Here is a 19965-nt window from a genome sequence, read left to right on the forward strand (position 1 = left end):
ACTGGTACTATAACATCTTTAGTAGATATAATTTAGCTTTAGTTTATGCAGATGAGTCCATGAGGGACTTTTTACTCTATGTAATTGGGAATGGTTTATGAGTCTTACATGCAAGTATTGATTTATATAGAGTCTTTAGTCCTTATATATTGTGAGGTAAGTGAGCAAGCAGGACCTGATAATGCATACTAGTAGTCCCAGCTAATTGGGAAGGTAAAACAGGAGGATTGCTTGAGTCCAAGAGCTCTAGAACAGCATGGGCAATATAGCAATATCCTTTCTATTTTCTCTAAGTAAATAAATAAATAGCAAAAAACTGCCTTTTTTTTTTTTTTTTTTTTTTTAAGGATACCAGAAGTATCAGTTCTTGGGTCTTCACGTCACATGCTTTGCATTATGTGTTTGTGAGTCTTCAGAGATGTCTCTTCTAGACATCACTGTGTGACCCACACTGTATTTCTAGTCACGGCAGTGGCTACCAGGCAGTACAGATGGGAATAAAAAGGTGTTTCTGTAAACCATACCTCTATCTATAGAAGTGATTTAGGACCATTATGGGCATATAGCCTCAATGGGTATTTTTTCATGAAGCTTTACATTTTAATGTAAACTTCAGGATTTTGCAAATTTTTTCTCATTGAAAATCAAATATATTCTTTTTAAAAAGTGTTCATAAATATAAAGCCATAGAGAATAAAAAGTCAGAGGCCATCAGTGCTTATGACATGGTTTTAATTTTTTTCACTTTTTTTGGATAGATGTATATATAGCCCTTGGTTGAGATTATACTGTTTATATAAAGTACTGCCTTTTTTCTTAATGTCACATCATGGACGTCTTCCTTTGCCATAAAAAGCTTTTCATAAACATAAAAGGGAATGAGTATAGTTACATGGGAAGAACATGACTTGAGAAAGACTGTGTTTGAATATTGGCTCCCCCACTTATTGGCTCTGTGACTTTTTCTGAGTTTTCTCACTTGTAAAATTCAGATAATAGTATTTATTTTGTAGGGTAGTTAGGATGATTACATGAAATAATCCAAATAAACTCTTCAGAACAGCTTTTGTCACATAATAAGCACCCTATTATTATTTTATTTTTTGAGACCATCATTTATGTAATCACTCTTCTACAATTGGACAGTTCCTCCCCCAAATGTTTTCATATTGTACATAAAGCTATGATAGATATTTTTGTGCATAAATTTTTAGGTCTTCATGATGACTTTTTACAACTAGGTATTTAAAAAGGCATTGACTAATCCTGTTTCTGAATACTATTGCCAGTTCCTCTTTCATTTCCATCTCATGTATATGTGAGAGTATTTGCCTCAAGGTGCTCTGAGGCTATTCACTTTTTGTGTTGTTTGGTAAGAGAAATAGTAGGCTTGTAGGGTTTTAAAACACTTTTCTGTCCTTGTTCATATGTTTAAGAACAGTTTATATTTCCTTCAAAATGCTTTAGCTCAAAGTCCCTAGAAAGATACTGTTCATACAGATTGAAGTTTTAGCTCTCAGCTTGGATGTTATGTGCGTTTCTTTGATGGTACTGATGAGGCAGCAACAGTGATCCATCCCCAAGTGGCCACATTGTTTTCGAAGTCCCTTATTCCTGGAAAAAGGGAATGGTGGGTTATTATTGTGTATTATTGACTCTTTAGGTCATTCTTACAACTACTTTCATCTGTTCTGTTAAATAAGTATTTTTTGGTAGAAATGAGACATATTGATAGTAAAACATGTCGCAAACAAATATGTAAATGCCCAGTGAATGTTCAAGAACTTAAGTCAGTATATTCTTTTATGCAGGCCAAAGGAAAGAAACCTTTATTTGTACAGTTGATCCTGGAAAATATATGGAGTTTGTATGATGCTGTCTTGAAAAAGTAAGACTATTGTAAAATTGTTTATCTTTGTGCAGTATAACTCATCACTTTCCAGTTTGATGAGTTACACTTTGGAAATCTGAGATAGATGGAGATGGAGAACAGAGCCTTTACAGACAAGTTGATTATAGAGCTCAGAAACAATTTAAGAAGCACATGTAACTAAAGTAAAGGATGATGGAGGGAGGGCAGAACACTAATATTTTATAGAGTGCTGAGGTGAAGTGATAAAAGGATGAAAAGTAGCATTAGGCCTTTGTTTTTATAAACAGATTTAAAAAATAGAAATTGTAAGAAAGAAATTGTAAAAAATAGAAATTGAATAGAAAGATGCTTGATATCTAGGATCATCAGTGGGGAATTTGGGAAGTAACTTGCCTGGTGCAAGTGGGTGGAAAAGCTGGCTTTTTAAAATTATTTTCTAAGTTATTCTTGGGTTACAGTAATAATTTTTTTAGCATTATTTGTGAAACTGCTTTATCAACTAGCATAGTTTGTTGTAGGACATTGTAGTATGGTATTCCATGAGAAGTTTTAAAGTTCATTTGAAAGCATGAGAGTAGGGTTCCCTCAATCAGTTTTAGCTTTTATTGAAAAAGTTACATGGTAGGAGGAAAAAAAACACCAAATAATGCCAAGTGTCATTTGCCTACTACTCATTAATATCTATATATATTCCCCATCTTATGTTTATTGTAGGGACAAGGAAAAAATTGATAAAATAGTGACTTCATTAGGATTAAAAATTGGAGCTCGGGAGGCACGCCATTCAGATCCTAAAGTTCAGATCAATGCCATTTGCAGTCAGTGGCTACCTATCTCCCATGCTGTTCTTGGTATCCTTTATTTTAATGGTTTTTAATGAAATAGTTTTGATAAAACAAGAAAAAAAACCTTTTATTTGTAATCAGATAATCCTCTGGAAATAACACATTCTAATTCAAAGTAAAATCTTTGCTTATCTAGTGGTGTACTGTGAAATTATATTTAATAGTTTAAAAATTAGTATACTAATGCTATTTAATGTTAATACTGAGTATTCTTTTTAAAACAATTTTTTAAGTTAGCATTGTAAAAGAATAATTGCACTCAGATTTAAATATAAATAGATAATGTGGGTGTTAGATTACTGTTTCATTTCAAGGTCAAAGTTAGCCCACCTACCAGCCTCTATTATCATTTATTCCATTGACTGTCAGTGAGAATATTTGATGTGAGACTCCTGTCTGAGCTTAAAAAAATCGATGAACTCACTGAAACCATACTTTGAGATGTGATTCATAAATCTGTGTTGCCTTATAGCCCAGGCATTTTCATTGTTACTTTGGTATTTGGTGCATACTGTTAATCTCTGCCCTGGCACTGGCCCACACTTCTGAGTCCTTAACAACAGACTTCAGCTATGGTGTGTCAGAAACTTCCTAGTCCCCTTGATATTACAGCTGAGAGAGTGGAGAAACTGATGTGCACGGGATCGCAAACATTTGACTCTCTTCCCCCGGAAACTCAAGCTTTGAAAGCAGGTGAGGCAGAGATGAACATGTTGGAATATACCGTGTTACTGATTGTTATCAGTCCAGGCTGCTCTAGACCAACTTGCTCAATGTCAGTTTACAAAATGGACAGTTTGTCAAATATCCAATTCCACAAATGACCATTTCACCAGTTTTATTCCTCTGCCCCCAAAGTTTCAGTTTCATTATAGCCATTTTGCTCAACCAGTGGGCAACCAGACTCTGAGACTCTTTCTTCCTGTTCTGATCTCATTTCTTATATACCCAGGAATGTGTTTCCTTGGCTGTGTCCGTAGGGTCACACACAAAGTGAGTCCAGAGACTGCTTTTCATTAGATACCTTAGACATACATGTCCCCATGAAATAAGTTCCTTTTCCGGGCTCAATAGGTACAGTGAAATTCATTTGTATATATTCACAGACTTCAATTCTTTTCTTCCCATTCTGTTGAATTAATAACTGCTGACCCTAAACAACTCCACTGCTGTTATTGGGGTAACTACTAACTCTTCGTTAAATCTTTTTTTGTACTGAGGCTTGAACCCAGGGTTGCTCTACCACTGAGATGCATCTCTAGCCCTTTTATTTATTTATTTATTTTTATTTTGAGATGGAGTCTTGCATATTTGCCCAGTCGGGCCTCAAACTTTTTTTTTTTAAAGCACTTTTAACTTTATTTTATTTATTTGTTTTTATGTGGTGCTGAGGATTGAAATCAGTGCCTCACATGGTGCTAGGCAAGTGCTCTACCATTGAGCTACAACCCCAGCCCCTCAAACGTTTTTATACTCCTGCCTCAGCTTCCCTATTAACTGGGATTACAGACATGCACCACATACCAGGCTCACTTTGTTAACTCTCATTTCCAGTTCACAGTCTTCATCTGACCAGACCTCTCACTAATATTTAGCACAGCTGATCTCTCCTTCCTCTTTGGAACTCTTTTTTCCCTTGACTTCCAACCTTCCACATGCTTTCCTTATCTCCCTTAATCTCTTCTGTGGTTCAATCTTAATTTCTTTTTCTTAATCTCCATTTCCCTGGCTTTCTAACTATGGAGCATCCCAAGCAAGACTTGGTTTTTTTACCTCATATATTTTATCTGCAATCCCTCTTTTGGTGATCTCATCCATTCTCAAGACTTTAAAAGACAATCGTTTCTCACATCTGTATCTGCATGTACATCTGTTCTCTGAACTCTAAACTCATATGCATTTAGCATACACCCTTTCTCTACTTAGCTGTCTACAAAGCATCTCAAACTTAACATATTCCAAACTTGTCTTTTATCTCATCCCCAAACTTGCTGCTCCTCATTATTCCCATCTCAGTTGGAGGTGCTGCTATCCTTTCATTTTCTCAGTTCAAAAACCTTGGAGTCATTTGTGGCAACTTGTGTTTTACCTCACATCTGTTTGGACTCTGTAGACACATAGACTATCTAGGCTATTAGCAAATCTGTCAGTTGTTCCTTTGAAATATATCCAGAATCTTTTTACTTTCCACTATTCCCCCTTTGGTCTCTCTGGGCCAAGCAACCATCCTGTCTCACCTGGTTATTGTATTAGTAGTATAACTAATGTCCATGCTTCTGCCCTTGATTCCCTTTAGTTTTTTTCTCTCTGTTGTAGCCAGAGTAATCCTGTTAACATGTAGGTTACCATGTTGCTCTGCTCTTTAAAACCTTTCAAAGGTTTGCTATCAAGACTTGAATGTGTTTAACTCTTATTTCCTCTAATTTTTTGTTTGATTTTTTTCTGTTGAATTCTTTGTGTATAAATTATATTGATATTGGGGTGGTGATTTTTTTTTTTTAATTACCAATGATTTTGTGCCTCAGTATAGGTTTATAAGTGCCACTATGTTGACATGAAACTGCATTAAACTTTATATATTTAAAAAGAATGGACATCTGTAGTATTGAATCTTAATTTATTTCTGAGTTTGTTTATTACTACCATGATACATTGTTTTTGTTTATTTTTTAACTTGTTATTGTGAGGGAGTGGAAAAGCTATTGATTTTTATTTATTTTAACAAACTATCTTATTGACTCTTGATCTTTGGTAATTTTCCTTAATTCTATCCTTTCTCTGCCATATACAGGGAAACATTAGTCATTGCTTACAGTGGTCTTCAACCCCACTCCATAGCTTTAGTGCTGATGTGGGAGCCCTCCCAAACTCCCACACTGTCAGTTTTGCTTCTGTTTCTTCATCTCTGCCAACTCTGTTGCTCTTGCCCTACTATTCTTTCCTGGCAATCAGTCTAAATAGAGTATTTATCATAGTTGTTTAAAGTTATGTATTTAGATGATGCTATATTTTAAAATCTATTTTCCAGAAAAATCTTTTTTTTAATTATGGGAAAAATAGTGACATTTTTGCTTCCTGTTTGTTTAGCTTTTATGAAATGTGGAAGTGAGGATACTGCTCCAGTTATTATCTTTGTTTCCAAAATGTTTGCAGTTGATGCCAAGGCCTTACCTCAGAATAAGCCAAGGTAAGAACAGTGGGATATGGGATGGGGAAAGACTTGTATCTAGTGTGTAGTGGGAAGGCACAGATAATGCCTTTCCTTTCCATCCCAGCACTGAAATTGAGCCAGTATAGGGTAACATACAGTTTGTGTAGTCATGAATGCTTTTGGGATATCTCTTCAAAATCAGCTTTGGGGTCTTTATTTGATCTGATGTAGATGTGTAGGGTAGTAATAGTAGTAGTGACAACAGTTAACTTTCACTGAACATGTCAGACCAGATATAATCTAAGCCTGCCCTTCTCATTTAATTCTTTCTACTTTAATGTGCGAACCTTTGCTTCTCTGTGTGTATGCTCTATATGTGCGTAGGTGGCAGATGTGGAGATGGATTTCCAGAGGTGGGGAATCTGTCTCTTCTACATCATCTGTTCTCTGCATGTATTCCTTTCCTATCAATCTCTTCTGCCTTCCCCGCTAGTTAGATCCTGATCATATCTCATGGGAACTATTATAGTAATCTCCACACAGTTTCCCCTGCCCCAGTCTTGAGTTCTGCCAACCCATTTGTCATCCTAATTTAGAATTGCTTAGTGATTCTTACTGCCTTGAGCAGTTTTGCCTAAAATGTGAAATACATGGTTGGTGATGACTTCAGTGGTACTTAGGAAAACAAGTTTTTATTTAATAATGTATTTTAATATGTATTTATGTCTTATGTATTTTAATATGTATTTGTGTCTCTTGCTTATTTATGTCAAGTGCTCTAGCTTTTCTTTTTATAAATGAAATTTTAAGATTTGATGAAGTAAATCGCTTTTTGGGAACCAGAGATTGAACTCAGGAGCACTCAACCACTGAGCCACTTTCCTAGCACTAGTTTATATTTTTATATAGAGACAGGGTCTCACTGAGTTGCTTAGTGCCTCATTTTGCTGAGGCTGGTTTTGAACTCATGATCCTCCTACCTCAGCCTCTCGAGCCGCTGGGATTACAGGCATGTCCCACCGATCCTGGTTGTAAATCTTAATGAAGTAAATGAAGTAAATGTTATGCCCAATTAAATTAAATGAAATAACAAGTAAATAATAAATAGACCTAGTAGAAGTCATGAAGGTAATTTATCTGAAGTTTCAGGATCACCATCTATGAAATAAACTTGACCCATCATGACCTGACCCCATACCATGATTTCAACTAGATTTTTATTTTTCTGTTTCTGTAGTATTTTATGCCATTCCATGAACAAATTCTGTATCTTTGCTTATGCTATACCTCCATCTTGGAAGGCCTCTTTTCTTGTGGTAAAATTCTGCTTATCCTTCAGGAGAAAGGTAGTTTATTTTCTAGTACCTCCATGGAAGAGGAGGTTTTAGTAATTTTTGTCCTGAGAATAAGTGAAGAAATAGATAAACGAGTGAATGAAGAAAGAATGAGTATTAGAATGAAGAAACAAGTAGGTCAGTGAATGGGTAAGCAGGTGAGTTGCTAAATTAATAAGTAAATAGTTGAATGAATGAATGTATAATTATATATCTAGGCTATTCTGAGATGATATTTCAATGTGATCTATGGCAGAAATTTTTTCATATCCCAGGAGATAAGGGTTTTTTGGGCTGCTGGGAATATCTCAGAGATTCTAATAGATTCCAAGGGAGTATTGGAGAATTGGAAAATGTACTCCTGAGATTTCAAATACATGTATTTATATCACTTTAAATTCCTATGTGTACCTGCTCTTCATTTTCTTCCTGAGGAATAATAGTACTATTATGCCTTTGCTGGTAATTACATTTTCTGTGAATATTTTTCTTAAAAATTCATGTTTTCCAGATTTTAGGATATTTCCGCAAGTGCTGTTAATTCTGTTCCATAAGGTTGTTTCACTGATCTTATTTTTGTCATCCATTACTTAACCAACATCAATTTTAATAATTGTTTTGTATAATAATACAGTAACAAATTTCATTGGATAATGTCATTATCATTACTTTACTCTTTCTTCTGGGTAGGGTTTTTTGTTGTGTAAATTTTACTACTTTTAAAATGTGGGGACATATACCATTTTTGTTTTGATTATATTACATGTATTGAGTCAGGGCAGCAGACTATTGTTTTCCTTTAATGTAGATTAGAATATGTTTAATGGTGATACACATTGAAAATAAAGCAAGAGATGGAGTGATGTGACACCCACAAAGCCTTAAAGATTTTTCCCTTATTTGCTGTCCCTGATTTGATGGAAGACTGTTCTTTACTCACTGCTTAACTATACCACTTTTGTGGTATCTGTATATGTGTGGGATTGTTTCAGTATTTTCTCTTCTGTGCTACTGGTCTCTGTCTGAGCCAAGATCACATTATAGTTTCATCTTCTTAATTTAGTTGCTTGCTTACTTTCTTTAATTGCTATATATATATATATATTTTTTTTTTTTTTTTTTTTTTTTTTTTTTTTTTTTTTTGGTGGTGGTGCTGGGGATTGGACCCAGGGCCTTGTGCATGCTAGGGAAGCACTGTACTAACTGAGCTATATCCTCAGCCCTAATCACCATGATTTTAATTACTGTATCTTCATGATTTTTGGTTATTCTTGGCCCTTAGCAGTTCTAGGTAAATTTCAAGTTCAAACTTGTCAATCTGCTTGTGCCCATGTTGGAATTTTGAAAGGAATTGCCATTAATTAGAGCTCCATCAGAAAAGAATTAATATCTCTTACCACTGAAAATTTCAGTCTATTGATGAGGTATAGTCTCCATTTATGTAGATTTTCTTTAATTACTTTATACTTTTCTAGCTAGTATTATACATATTTGTTTAGAAGTATTGTTAGATATTAGATTTTTGGGGGGGTGGTGCTGGGGATTGAACCCCCAGGGGCACTGTACCATTGACCTACATCCCTAGTCCTTTTTATTTTTTGAGACAGGGTCTTGCTAAGTTGCTGAGGCTGGCCTTGGACTTGTGATCCCCCTGCCTTAGCCTCCTGAGTTGCTGGGTTTATAGGCATGTACCACTGCATCTGGTTAGATGGTTTTTAATGTAATGAAAAATATCTTTTTGTAAACTTTCACTTTCTGTTTTTCAATATTTAGGGTTATAGATTATTTCTGTACCTTGATCTTGTATTCAGTTTTTCTCTTAATAATTCACTTATTCCAATATTTCATTACATTCTTTGACTTTTTCCATAATAATCATTTAACCACAAATGATGAGAGTGTTGTTTCTTCTTTCCTTCTTTCTTTACTGGCTGGGACCTCCAGTGCATCATTGTAGAAGTGGTGATAGTAGGCATTCTTCTCTCCCTTCCAGTCTTTCAAAGAAAGACTTCAGTATTTCTTTTTAGATGCTTTGTTCTTCAGATGTGCCAAATTCCTCTCAGCAGAAAAGCAGCAGCAAGGAAGGTACTCTTCAGTCTTTGCTTCCCTCTTTTGAAATCCTGACCTAAAATTCTCAGTGCTTTGTTTACTCTTTGATACTGTCAGTCCTCTTTATTTATTTATTTTTTGATGTTGTTAATTTATTCATCTTGCCTAGTTGTTCTCAGTGGGAGCCCTGGGCAGAAGCCATAGGTCAGCCATTACTAGAAGCAGAGCCTGCCCCTTATAGGCAGGATTTTGGTCTCTAAAATAAAGACACTCATTTATATAGTTGCTTGGAAGTGCCTTTTCTGTACTGACCACTTCTTCTCTGGGCTGTGTGGGAATCATTCAAGTAACAGAGTGACATGAGAAGATCCTAGCACTCAGCAGCATCCCAAGTCTTACCCCCCCATCTTGTAACTAATGATGATAATAACACTAATAATTAGCTGTAGTTTATGAAGCTATTATAATATTATCTTGATGCCATTGATTAGACTGTTTATATCTAACAATTCTGCAATGGAAGAAATATCTGGCGCTTCACTTTGACTTGTGAGGAAATTAAGAGCCTTAAGAAAAATGGGTAATATGCTCCAGTCACATAGCCACAAGGAGGCCAAAGATGTATTTGAATCTAGACCTGTTTAGCTTTAAGGCCTGTGGTTGTTCACTTTACTGTGGAGAATCTGCCCTGAGTCATATCTATGACTTTTCAGTTCCCTAAATCTGCTTTTGCTATTTTGAAGTGCAGTTTATATGAAATTCTTATTGAATTCTCAATCTGATGGTAAGTACCTATTAAGTGACATTCTGTTTGGAGTTTTCTAGGGAGTCCCTGTCCCTCTGTGTTTCTAAGTCTATGTGTTGCTTTTTCTTCCTTCTTGGGACTCATCTTCTAGTAACAAGGTATCATTGAAATGCGTTTTGGAGATCAGGAACAGGTCTTTGTTCCCCTGAAGTTGAAGATTAAACACCCGGGAAATGCTGAGGCAAACCTAGAAAGCAAGTTTTATTTAAGAAAAAAACAGGGACAGCCAGCTTCTCCAAAGAGAAGGCGGCTCAGAGCTGGGTCCATGAGAGTTGGTGTTTCATGCTCTTATAGACCCCAGAACTCCCCACCTTCTCTTTCTTCTCCTGCCTAAGGGCAGGAAGAAGCAGGAACTCTGGGGTAATCATTAGCAACTCATTGTGGGATGGGGTCAGGGATTGTGGGATCCTAGAGGTTAGCTTTTAGCAACCCATTGTCTTTTCTTTGATAACCAGCCATCATCCTCTCTACCCACCATCATTCATTATTTACACTGTGTGTGCCAGACCTTAGCCCCCTGCCTCAGAAGGAATGTGATATATCCTGTCCCCTCAGGCCAGGTGGGCTACAGGCAGGTTGCTTTTTTGGCAAAGGAAGCCTATGGAAAGGTCAGTACAGTGGGCTCATTTTATAGAATTATTCTCTTAGCCTTGTATTCTCACCATCCTCATCTACCTGTTCTTTTATACCATCTTCAAACAGATGTCACTTTTCTTTTTGGTCACCTGCTCCCCATCATCTCAGCTACTTGGTAGGGTGGTGAACTTTGGTACTGACTTCTACCAACCCTTTCTCTGACATCCTTCTGTCTCTTGACTAGTGCCACAGAGGCCAGAGCATGACCACTGTTAGGGAATTCTGAAATTGAATAGTTTTGTGTTCTTGCCTCTTTTCCTTTCACCTCTAGATTCATCTCCCAACCTAATATTTGAATTTCCAGTCCACATTCTCACCTCTGGTATCCTTCATTTCTAGTCCCTTCAGAGATGTGTCATACATGGTAGTTAAACTGTAGCCCAAATAACCCACCACTGGCAGCTGTGTCCTTACTAAAAGAACCCTGTTTTCCTATAAGTAAATTTCTCTTTGTTTTAAACAATGAATATTAGATGTACAGAGTGCACTTTTTATAAATCCTGTTGACTTCCCTTCTGTTTGCTTGCTCCCCTCTATCACCGTTCCTAGTACACACACAGTGCATGGCACATAGCAGGTTTTAACTGCATGAATGTATAAATATGTAGGAAGACAGCAAGTACCTGTCTGTGCTTTCGATGCTAACTGATGAGTATGAATGTCTATTTATTCCAGATCATGTTATGCAGTTAGGTAGATGAAGATTTAATATATGAGGTGAAGGTGAAAAATACACTTCTTTTCTAACCAAATTCAAAATCATAATTAAAATGGTGATTTTTATCATCTTAATTCCTTCTAAATGGAAGACACAGCTTGATGATAATGAGCGGAGGATTTGGAGCCAAGCAGATCTAAATTAGAATCCCGACTCCTCCATTCAGTATCTGACTTCAGGTCATATTACTTAAATTTTCTAATTCTCCATTTTCTCTTTGTAAAATGGGATAGAATGTGTACTTCATTCAATTGTTGAGATATTTGTATGCTGTAACCTATGTGAAGTGATTAGCACAATGTCTGTATCCATGTTAAGCCTACCAGAAGAAACCATTTCTCTTCTGATGCTAGCAGGTGCCTCAGGTATCTCTTCCTCCCAGTGCATGGATATTGTAATTCACACTCTTCATATATTCTTAAGAGCTTTTAGCAAAAATCTAGAAATAAGGACAGTTGTCTAAGGCCTGGTTGAAGGATTAACTGAAGGGGTTAACCTGGGGAAGAGAAGGGTGAGGGGAAGGAATTGAGTGCGGATGATTCCAAGGAAAGGGGAAGGAGAGAACTGCTCCGGAGGACAGAACGGCATCCCTCCCTACCAATTGTGAGGAAGCAAAATGCATCCTGTATTTGAAAGACCTTCTAACACTGAGAGTTTCCCATAAAGAGGGACTTGTCTCTTGGGTTGATAGCCAGTCTTTCCAGTGCCAGCAGTTCTGGTTGCCTGAGTACAGCATCTCACAGATCAGTCTCTCATGTTTGTATCCTATTGCATAGCCCTGTTACCTGCAGTGGGATGGGTCTGACAAGAAGGGCCAATTCCTAGAACTGAACTCTTCCATTCTGAGTGGCATCTAGTAAGGAAGACAGAACTGGAATTCAGGTCTAGTGGGACGTCCTGTCTAGCTGCATGTATCTGAAGAGGAAAGCAGTGGACCATCAGTGATTTAAGCAGTCACCTTCCTAGTTATCCCACGTGAAATAAAAAGGTGGAAGAGGTCTTAGTTGCATTTGACTAAGAGTATGTGGCCAATTAGAAGGTAGATGGGAAGTACCCATGCTAAATACCTGTCCATCTGGTTTCACAGTGCTTAAGGAGAGAGGAGGAGAAGGTAGCAAGTCAAGGTGAGAGATGAGACTACCAGTCTGTTTTCAATGCAGAGATCAGGGAGTAAAGTAGGAATCATAATGTCAAAGGTGAGGGACAATGGGGAATAGAGGCACAAAGTGTTGGGACCAGGCAGAGTATGGCAGCTTTCAGAGGTGGACCATAAAGTTGAGACCAGAAGATTAGCCTGGTGTCTTAATGCTGAGTCCCAGAGAAGAGTGGGAAAAATGTTCAGATTTTACCTACCTTAGGACAGGATTGCTTTTGCTCCTGTGTTGGGGTTGAGCATGCAGGTGGTTCATGAGGACCTCCACACGAAGGGAACCACATCCTGGGTATCAACTACCTGCCTAATTTCTACTTTACAAACTCAGACTCCCAAACAGAATGACCATTGTTATTCAACTTGGAATTTACCTTTTGCAAAAACCATTTTGGTATTAAGGCTGTAAGCACTTTCTCTGAGTCTTAACAGGCATGAGAACAACTCTTTTTAGAGAAAATAGCTTAATTAACAACACCTTTCAGACTTACCCCCAACAAAGACATATATACACCTACACATTGCCTTTTCTCTTTTGGCACCTCTTAGATCTAATGTAATGGCTAATCATTTTAATTTAACCTTTTAGTTCTGGTGAATTGCCAATACATGACCTGGCCTGGAACCCTTCCTTGTAAACTCCAGTTGTACATGAAGATGCGTGTTTGTACTTAGGAAGAAAGCTTCAGTTTTTTACCGAGTCCTACTGCGTGTTTCTCTCTGGGGCATTCAAAGTCCTGGTATCCGTTACTTGTTCCCTTCCTTCTCCCTTTTCCTTTCCTCTTCTGAAGGAATACTGATGTCTGAGAAAGGATGCATGTTATTTTTGTGCTTAACTGCACTTGGGAACTTGGACTTTTGCCTGTCAGTTCATAAGCTCAACTTAGCTGGAGATGTAGCATTCTTGGAGAACCTGGTGGACCCTCTCTCCTGTTGATCCAGCTAAGGGAGAACTTGGAGAGGTCTTCAGTCTGAAAGGCACTTGAAACTAATCATCTTATTCAGCCCTATCAATACGTGCTGTTTCCCTTTTTGAATGAACCAAGAGATGCTTTATGTTGCCAGATGATAACCTATTTGTGATGTCCTGTAGGCCTCTCACTCAAGAAGAAATTGCTCAAAGACGTGAACGTGCAAGACAGAGGCATGCAGAGAAGCTCGCTGCAGCACAGGGGCAGGCACCTTTGGAGCCCACCCAAGATGGGAATGCCCTAGAAACAAGCCCACAGGGAGAAGAGCCAAGAGGTATAGCTTTCCTAAATAGGCTTTAGTGTAAAGTATTTGGTGTTTTGCTCAACATAGGATACTCATCTTTTAGCACTGAGTTTTTAGCTCTAATTATAGTTTTTATCAGTATTTTTTTCTTCTTAGTGTTTATTTCCTGAATTTGAACCAAATATATTCACTATTTCCTCTGTGTTTTCAGGCAGTTCTTGGATTAAAGAGAGTACTTTGGCACTTACTACCCTTTGTTCCTGGCAGGTGATGAGCAACAGGTGGAGAGTATGGCCACTAATCCTGTGCCCCAGGAAGGAAGCAACCAAGAGTCTTTTATTGCATTTGCTCGAGTATTCAGCGGTGTAGCTCGAAGAGGAGAGAAAATTTTTGTCTTGGGGCCCAAGTACAGTCCTATTGAGTTTTTGCAAAGGGTAAGAATTGGAAATAAAACATTAGTATATTGTTTCAAGGGTCTGATACCTTTTTGGATACCTTAGAAGAAAGGCATACCTGAGTAAATCCCTGCATCTCTTCCTCTGTTGCTTTGGTAACATCTGGTATTTATGTCTCACAATCTTAGCATTTAAGAAACCACACCAGTGTGTGAACAACTTTTCAGCCTTTATTGCTTTTCTCTTCAAGGCAAAATATCACCTTGCAGCTAGAGGACAGAATGGGTAAGAGTAGATGTCATGCTGGAGTCAAGACAATGGCAGAGCTTAAAAAAAATGTGGTGACCCCCAAAACAGGTTGGCTAAGGTCAAAAGTGTGGGGAGTGAGCAGGTGATAGGTACACCTACATAGTGGGTGGGTCCCAGAAATTCAGTAGGAGGGTCCATAAGCTGTTAGACAACTGGTGTCTAAAAATGCCTAAACCAGAGAGTGAAAGAGACCACAGACTGCAACTGTCTCAGAACATTTTTTAAAGTAAGATGTAAGTAAGATTATAATGCATATTATAATTAAAGCAATAAAGATCATTGGATGACTAAGATACTAATAGAACAGGTAACCAGTCAGGATCAGGATCAACAGGAAGCGGCTTGTCAGTTGATGACATAAAACATCAGAAGCAGAAAACATGAGTTCCTCCCTCTGCAGGAACCAGCCTGTCTGCAGGTAAACCAGGAAAGCTGAAAGGCAGAGAGGGAGGGAGCTGTGGAAGAAAAGTCTGTGCCATCAGTTTTTCCTTGCCTTAAATGCTTATTCTATCAGTTTTAGCAGTTTGGTACTTAAGAGATCTCAATGCTGTGTGAGAGTTAAGTAGTCCTTGCTGGGCTGTGAGTGAAGCACAGCACTTGGTGTGTAAAAGGTTTTATTTTATAGGGTTATATTTTATTTTAAAAGTGGTATAATAACATGCATACAAATCTATTTATGATTATCTTAACTTCTTGGCTTGGCCATTATTGATGTTTGTTGTTTATCAGTAGGAGTCAACTAACTGATAATTTTTTTTTCTTTACTCTAAATTATCTAGATAAGAAAATATTTAGTGAAACACTGATTTATTGGGCATTACAAATTTCATAAGCACTCCAGTTTACTTTCTGGGCATAGTGTGTCTCTGCTCTTGTGGGGCTACAGGTTGAAATCAGCTGCTTATGTATCAGATGATTCAAGTAGGAATAATACAATGAATTGACAGCAAAAATGGCTCTTTGTTTTGTAATCAAAGCCACATAAAACATAATTCCAATGTACCTTAAAAAAGAAAGAAAAAAGAGCAAAATATGTCAGACCTAACCCAGAAGTAAGTCCTACCAAGAATTTTAGACTTATCTTTTGTACTGTTTTTCTACTGCTGCATATTATGGAGTACAACAAATTTAGCAGCTTGGTACTATACACATTTTATCATATCAGACTTTATGATAGGAGTCTAGGCATGACTCAACTGTGTCTTCTCAGAATCCCACAAAGCTATAGTCAGAGTGTTGACCAGGCTAGAGGATTGACTGGGGAAGATTGTGTTTTTCAGAACCTGGAGAATGTTTGCAGAACTAATATCTGCACCTGCAGGCAATGAAGGCCTCAGGGTATTTTGTAACTATTGGCTGCCCTTACCTCCTAGAGGCCACCTGCAGCTTCTTGCCTTGGAGATTTTTCCAACTTAGAGGCTTATTTGATTAAACCATTGAGCCTCTGGAATGAATCTACCAGCAAGACAGTCTTGTATGATGTTACGTAGCCATGGAGTGGTGTACAGTCTCCTTTGGAATTTTCCATTAGTTAGAGGCAAGTCTCACAGATCCCACTCACACTTGGCAAGGAGATTACACAAAGGTGTGAACTCCAGGAAGCAAGGACCAACCAGGAAGGGCACCTTTAGTCTGCTGGCCACATCCTCTCTTGCTTTGCTTTTCTTTATAGTTCTACAACATACATGTACATTTCTTAAAAAATCCATTACAACATGTTACATTCATATGTTTTTGAACTTTGTACAAATGGATTTTTTTTTTTTTTTTTTTTTAATGCCAGGGATTGAAATCGGGCAGTCTACCACTGAGCCAAATCCCCAACCCTATTTTGTGTTTTATTTAGAGACAGAAGTTCACTAAGTTGCTTAGCACCTCACTTTTGCTGAAACTGGCTTTGAACTCAAGATCCTCCTGCCTTGGTCTCCTGAGCCTCTGGGATTACAGGCTTGTGTCACTGTGCCTGACTTATAAATGGATTCTTTAATGTAGTTATCCTTCTATGACTTTTTTCACTTAGTATTGAGAAATTACTGTGTTAATACCTGTTCCTATAGTTCATTTATTGGTCAGTTCTGCATAATATTCCATCATATAAGTACACACTTTATCTGGTTTTCCTGTTACTATATATTTGTGTTGGGGCTTGGACTGTTTTTGGTTTTTTGTTTTTGCTAAACAAATGATACCTTGAATATTTTTCTATATACCTTCTTGTGTATATTTGCAAGAAATTCTAGGGAATATAGAGAATACACCTATGGTGGAATTGCCTAGGTATTCTTTGACTTAAAAAGATAATTCTAAATTGTTTCTCTCTGTCTCTTTATTTTTTTTTTTTTTTTTTTTTTGGTACCAGGGATTGAACCTAGGGGTGCTTAACCCATTCCTTTTTATTTCTAATTTTGAGGCAGGGTCATGCTAAATTGCTTAAGGCCTCAGCCTCCTCAGCACTGGGATTATAGGTGTGCACCACCATGCCTAGATTAAATTGTCTTTCAATTTAATTTATACTCCCAACAGGAGTTACATAGTCATGGAATGGTATCCTGGTGTGGCTCAATTGTTCCACTTGTTCTATATCCTCACCAAAATTTGGTATTGTTAGGCTTCTAATTTTTGCCAATCTGATGGGCATGACATGGTGTTTTATAATAGACTTAATTTACATTTTCCTTACTACTCTTAATTAATCTGTTGGTCAATTATATTTTCTCCTGTGACGTTATCTCTTAGTGTCATTTCCCTGTTTTCTACTGCACTGCTTTTGAGAAAACCCTGGATCTTACAAGTCTTTTGTGTACTCTAGATACTAATTTCTTGTCAGTTTAAGTTTTGCAGATTTCTTGTCAAGTTTGGGACTTGTCTTCTCTTCCTGTTTGTTATTACTTAATGGACAGACGTACTTAATTTTCATGTAGTTGAATTCATTAATCACTGCTTTCATGGATTTTGCTTTTTGTAGCTTATTTAATAAAATTGGAATTAGAACCACATTGAAGTCACAAAACTTTCTCCTGTGTTTCCTTCTATATGTTTTCCTTCTAATGTTTTGCCTTTCATATTTTTAAATGTTAAATCCAGTGTTTGTTTATGGTATGAAGGGATCCAGTTTCTTTTATTTACCAAATGACCAGTTGTTCAGGCATCACTGAATAGTCCATTTCTGTCCACTAATTTGCTTTGTTCAACTCATCATAAACAAATTTCATATATAAATTGATCTTTTTCCCTAAACTATTAGGTTTCTTGCTTACTTTTTGAAATTTTGCTTGTCTGTCACTGTGTCTCTTCAGTGCTCTCTTCATTTGAATGTTTTGACATCTAAAAGGCCAAGTCTCTTCTTGTTTTTCTTTGTGTCTTGTTTATTCCTCACCACTTCTCTGTGCTTTCAGGTTCTGTGAAAAGCCTTGTTGAAAATTTGATTGGAATTACTATAAATTCCATTTGGCCTGAATCATCATTTTGCAATGTAGCATCTTACCATCCACATATGGGTTAGGTTTGTTCATTTAGGTCATTTTTAATGTTTGTTATTCAAGTTTTTTTAGTTTTCTCCATCAGGATTTTCAACTACTTTTGTTATATTTATTTGTAGCTATCTTATATTTTGTTGCTATTCTGTAAGGTACTGGTTTTAAATGTATATATATTATTCTGTCTGCTGCCAGTCTATGGAAATACTATGAACTTTTGTATATTGATCGTATGCCTCTACCTCCTTGCTTATTTTTTAAAAATTTTTTTGTTCTAATTAGTTATACATGATAGTAGACTGTATCCATACATTTTGATAGATCATACATAAATGAAGTATCATCTGTCATTTTTCTGATTATACAAATTTTAGGATCACATTGGTCATGCAGTCATATATGTACATCTTTGCTGTCTTATAAATTATAATTTATCTGTTTTTAAGTGGATGGACAAATTGTGAATAATTCCTTTTTCTCCATCAATCCTTGTATTTTTTATGTCTTAACAACCTATCTTTAGAGCTACAGAGTTTTGATTATATCAGAACATGCACATTTAGATGAAGTATGTGTGGGAAAGGCCATCATTTTTATTAAGTTTCCAGGTCTACCTGAACGTGTGAAACTCTCCTTGCTCTGAGCCTTTATGAACTTATGTGTATGTACTACTTTCTTGTCAGTCATTCTATGTTTGTGATGTTATCTTTGTATATGTTGTATCTGAGACTTTTTTTCCCCTCTTCTTATGACTAGCAAAGCTCCTTGGGCCTGTGGATACCAAAGATATGTTGGTTTTTGATTGAATTACTTTCAGGATACTTGTATTTAAGCTGAAGACTTCACACAGCTCAAACCTTGAATCATTTAAAACGGTTTCTCCTTAAGAATAAATATCATATAGGGGAGCTCATAAATCTGTTACTCTTGTAGCATAGTTTTGCTGTGTGTGTGTGTAAAGTCTCTTCATCAATGTTCCTAATATTTCACAGCATGCTCTCTTCCAGATCAACAACATAGCATATGATATAGCAATTGTTTAGATTTTTCTGTGATATTTTTATTAGTTATTTTCATGTGTTACCAGGCACTAGCACCAGCCCTTGTTGAATGTTTTGAAGAACATTATTGTAAGAGTAAAAAAATTCCAATTATTGTAGTAATAATGAGTGTTGAAGCAGTAACAGAGTAGTCACCAGAGACAGTGTATGGCATGGTTCACCTCAATACCAGCAGCAAGAATGTGCTACCAGTTACAATGGAATTTGTTTCTTAGCATTGAAGCTATGGTCAAGTGGGAATCTGGACAGTTTTTTAAATATTTGAGAAGTTTTAGTATTTCACATTTTATGCATAAAATGAGATTTCATCATACAATTTCAAATTTGTGTGTTTCAGGTTTACATGAAAGGTGGCTATGGTGGCTATGCCATATCTTACTGATGAGTAGAAAGAATTAGAGATGTCAGTAAATGTTTTCACGTGCCTCCTAACTTGTCTTTAATCATTTTTTTAAAATTTTACCTAGGTACCATTAGGCTTCTCAGCCCCACCAGATGATCTACCCCCAGTCCCTCACATGGCCTGCTGTACACTGGAAAACCTGTATCTTCTGATGGGCAGGGAACTGGAAGATCTAGAGGAGGTACCTCCAGGAAATGTGCTAGGTAGGGGGAGACTGTGTGAACTGTGTGTTTTATATGTATACCTTTCTGAGAAGTTACCTAACATGTCACTAAAAATTGAGGGAAATTTTTGAAGGAAATAACTGATTTTTTTTTTTAAGTTTGTTAATTTTTTTTCTGGTGTCTTTAACTTAGTGTTATTTGAGTAACCAGCATGTGAATCAGTTGCTTGCTATAATAAATGTACAGACTATGATATAGATATATGCTCTATCCTAAGTGAGGGTTCCATTTATTTGGGTTCAAGAAGGGGATTTTACTCAATACGGTCTAACTAAAGACAGTTCTGGTTCTACAGATTTGATTCCAATTTTCTGGAAACTG

General features: G+C 36.8%; 1 protein-coding gene across 2 annotated transcripts in view; it reads left to right on the forward strand.

The window, feature by feature from the left end:
• Positions 1-19965, forward strand: part of EFL1 (elongation factor like GTPase 1) — a 150946-nt gene that overhangs the window by 31321 nt on the left and 99660 nt on the right. For both annotated transcript variants that reach the window (XM_079127388.1, XM_079127389.1), the window contains exons 9-15: positions 1812-1888; positions 2588-2724; positions 3289-3411; positions 5806-5905; positions 13655-13806; positions 14044-14210; positions 19485-19623. In XM_079127388.1, the coding sequence (XP_078983514.1) occupies positions 1812-1888; positions 2588-2724; positions 3289-3411; positions 5806-5905; positions 13655-13806; positions 14044-14210; positions 19485-19623 (895 nt within the window). The remainder of the gene's footprint in view (positions 1-1811; positions 1889-2587; positions 2725-3288; positions 3412-5805; positions 5906-13654; positions 13807-14043; positions 14211-19484; positions 19624-19965) is intronic.

Source organism: Sciurus vulgaris (genome assembly GCF_902686455.1).
Source record: "Sciurus vulgaris genome assembly, chromosome: 2".
In the NCBI taxonomy this organism is placed as follows: Eukaryota; Metazoa; Chordata; class Mammalia; order Rodentia; family Sciuridae; genus Sciurus; species Sciurus vulgaris.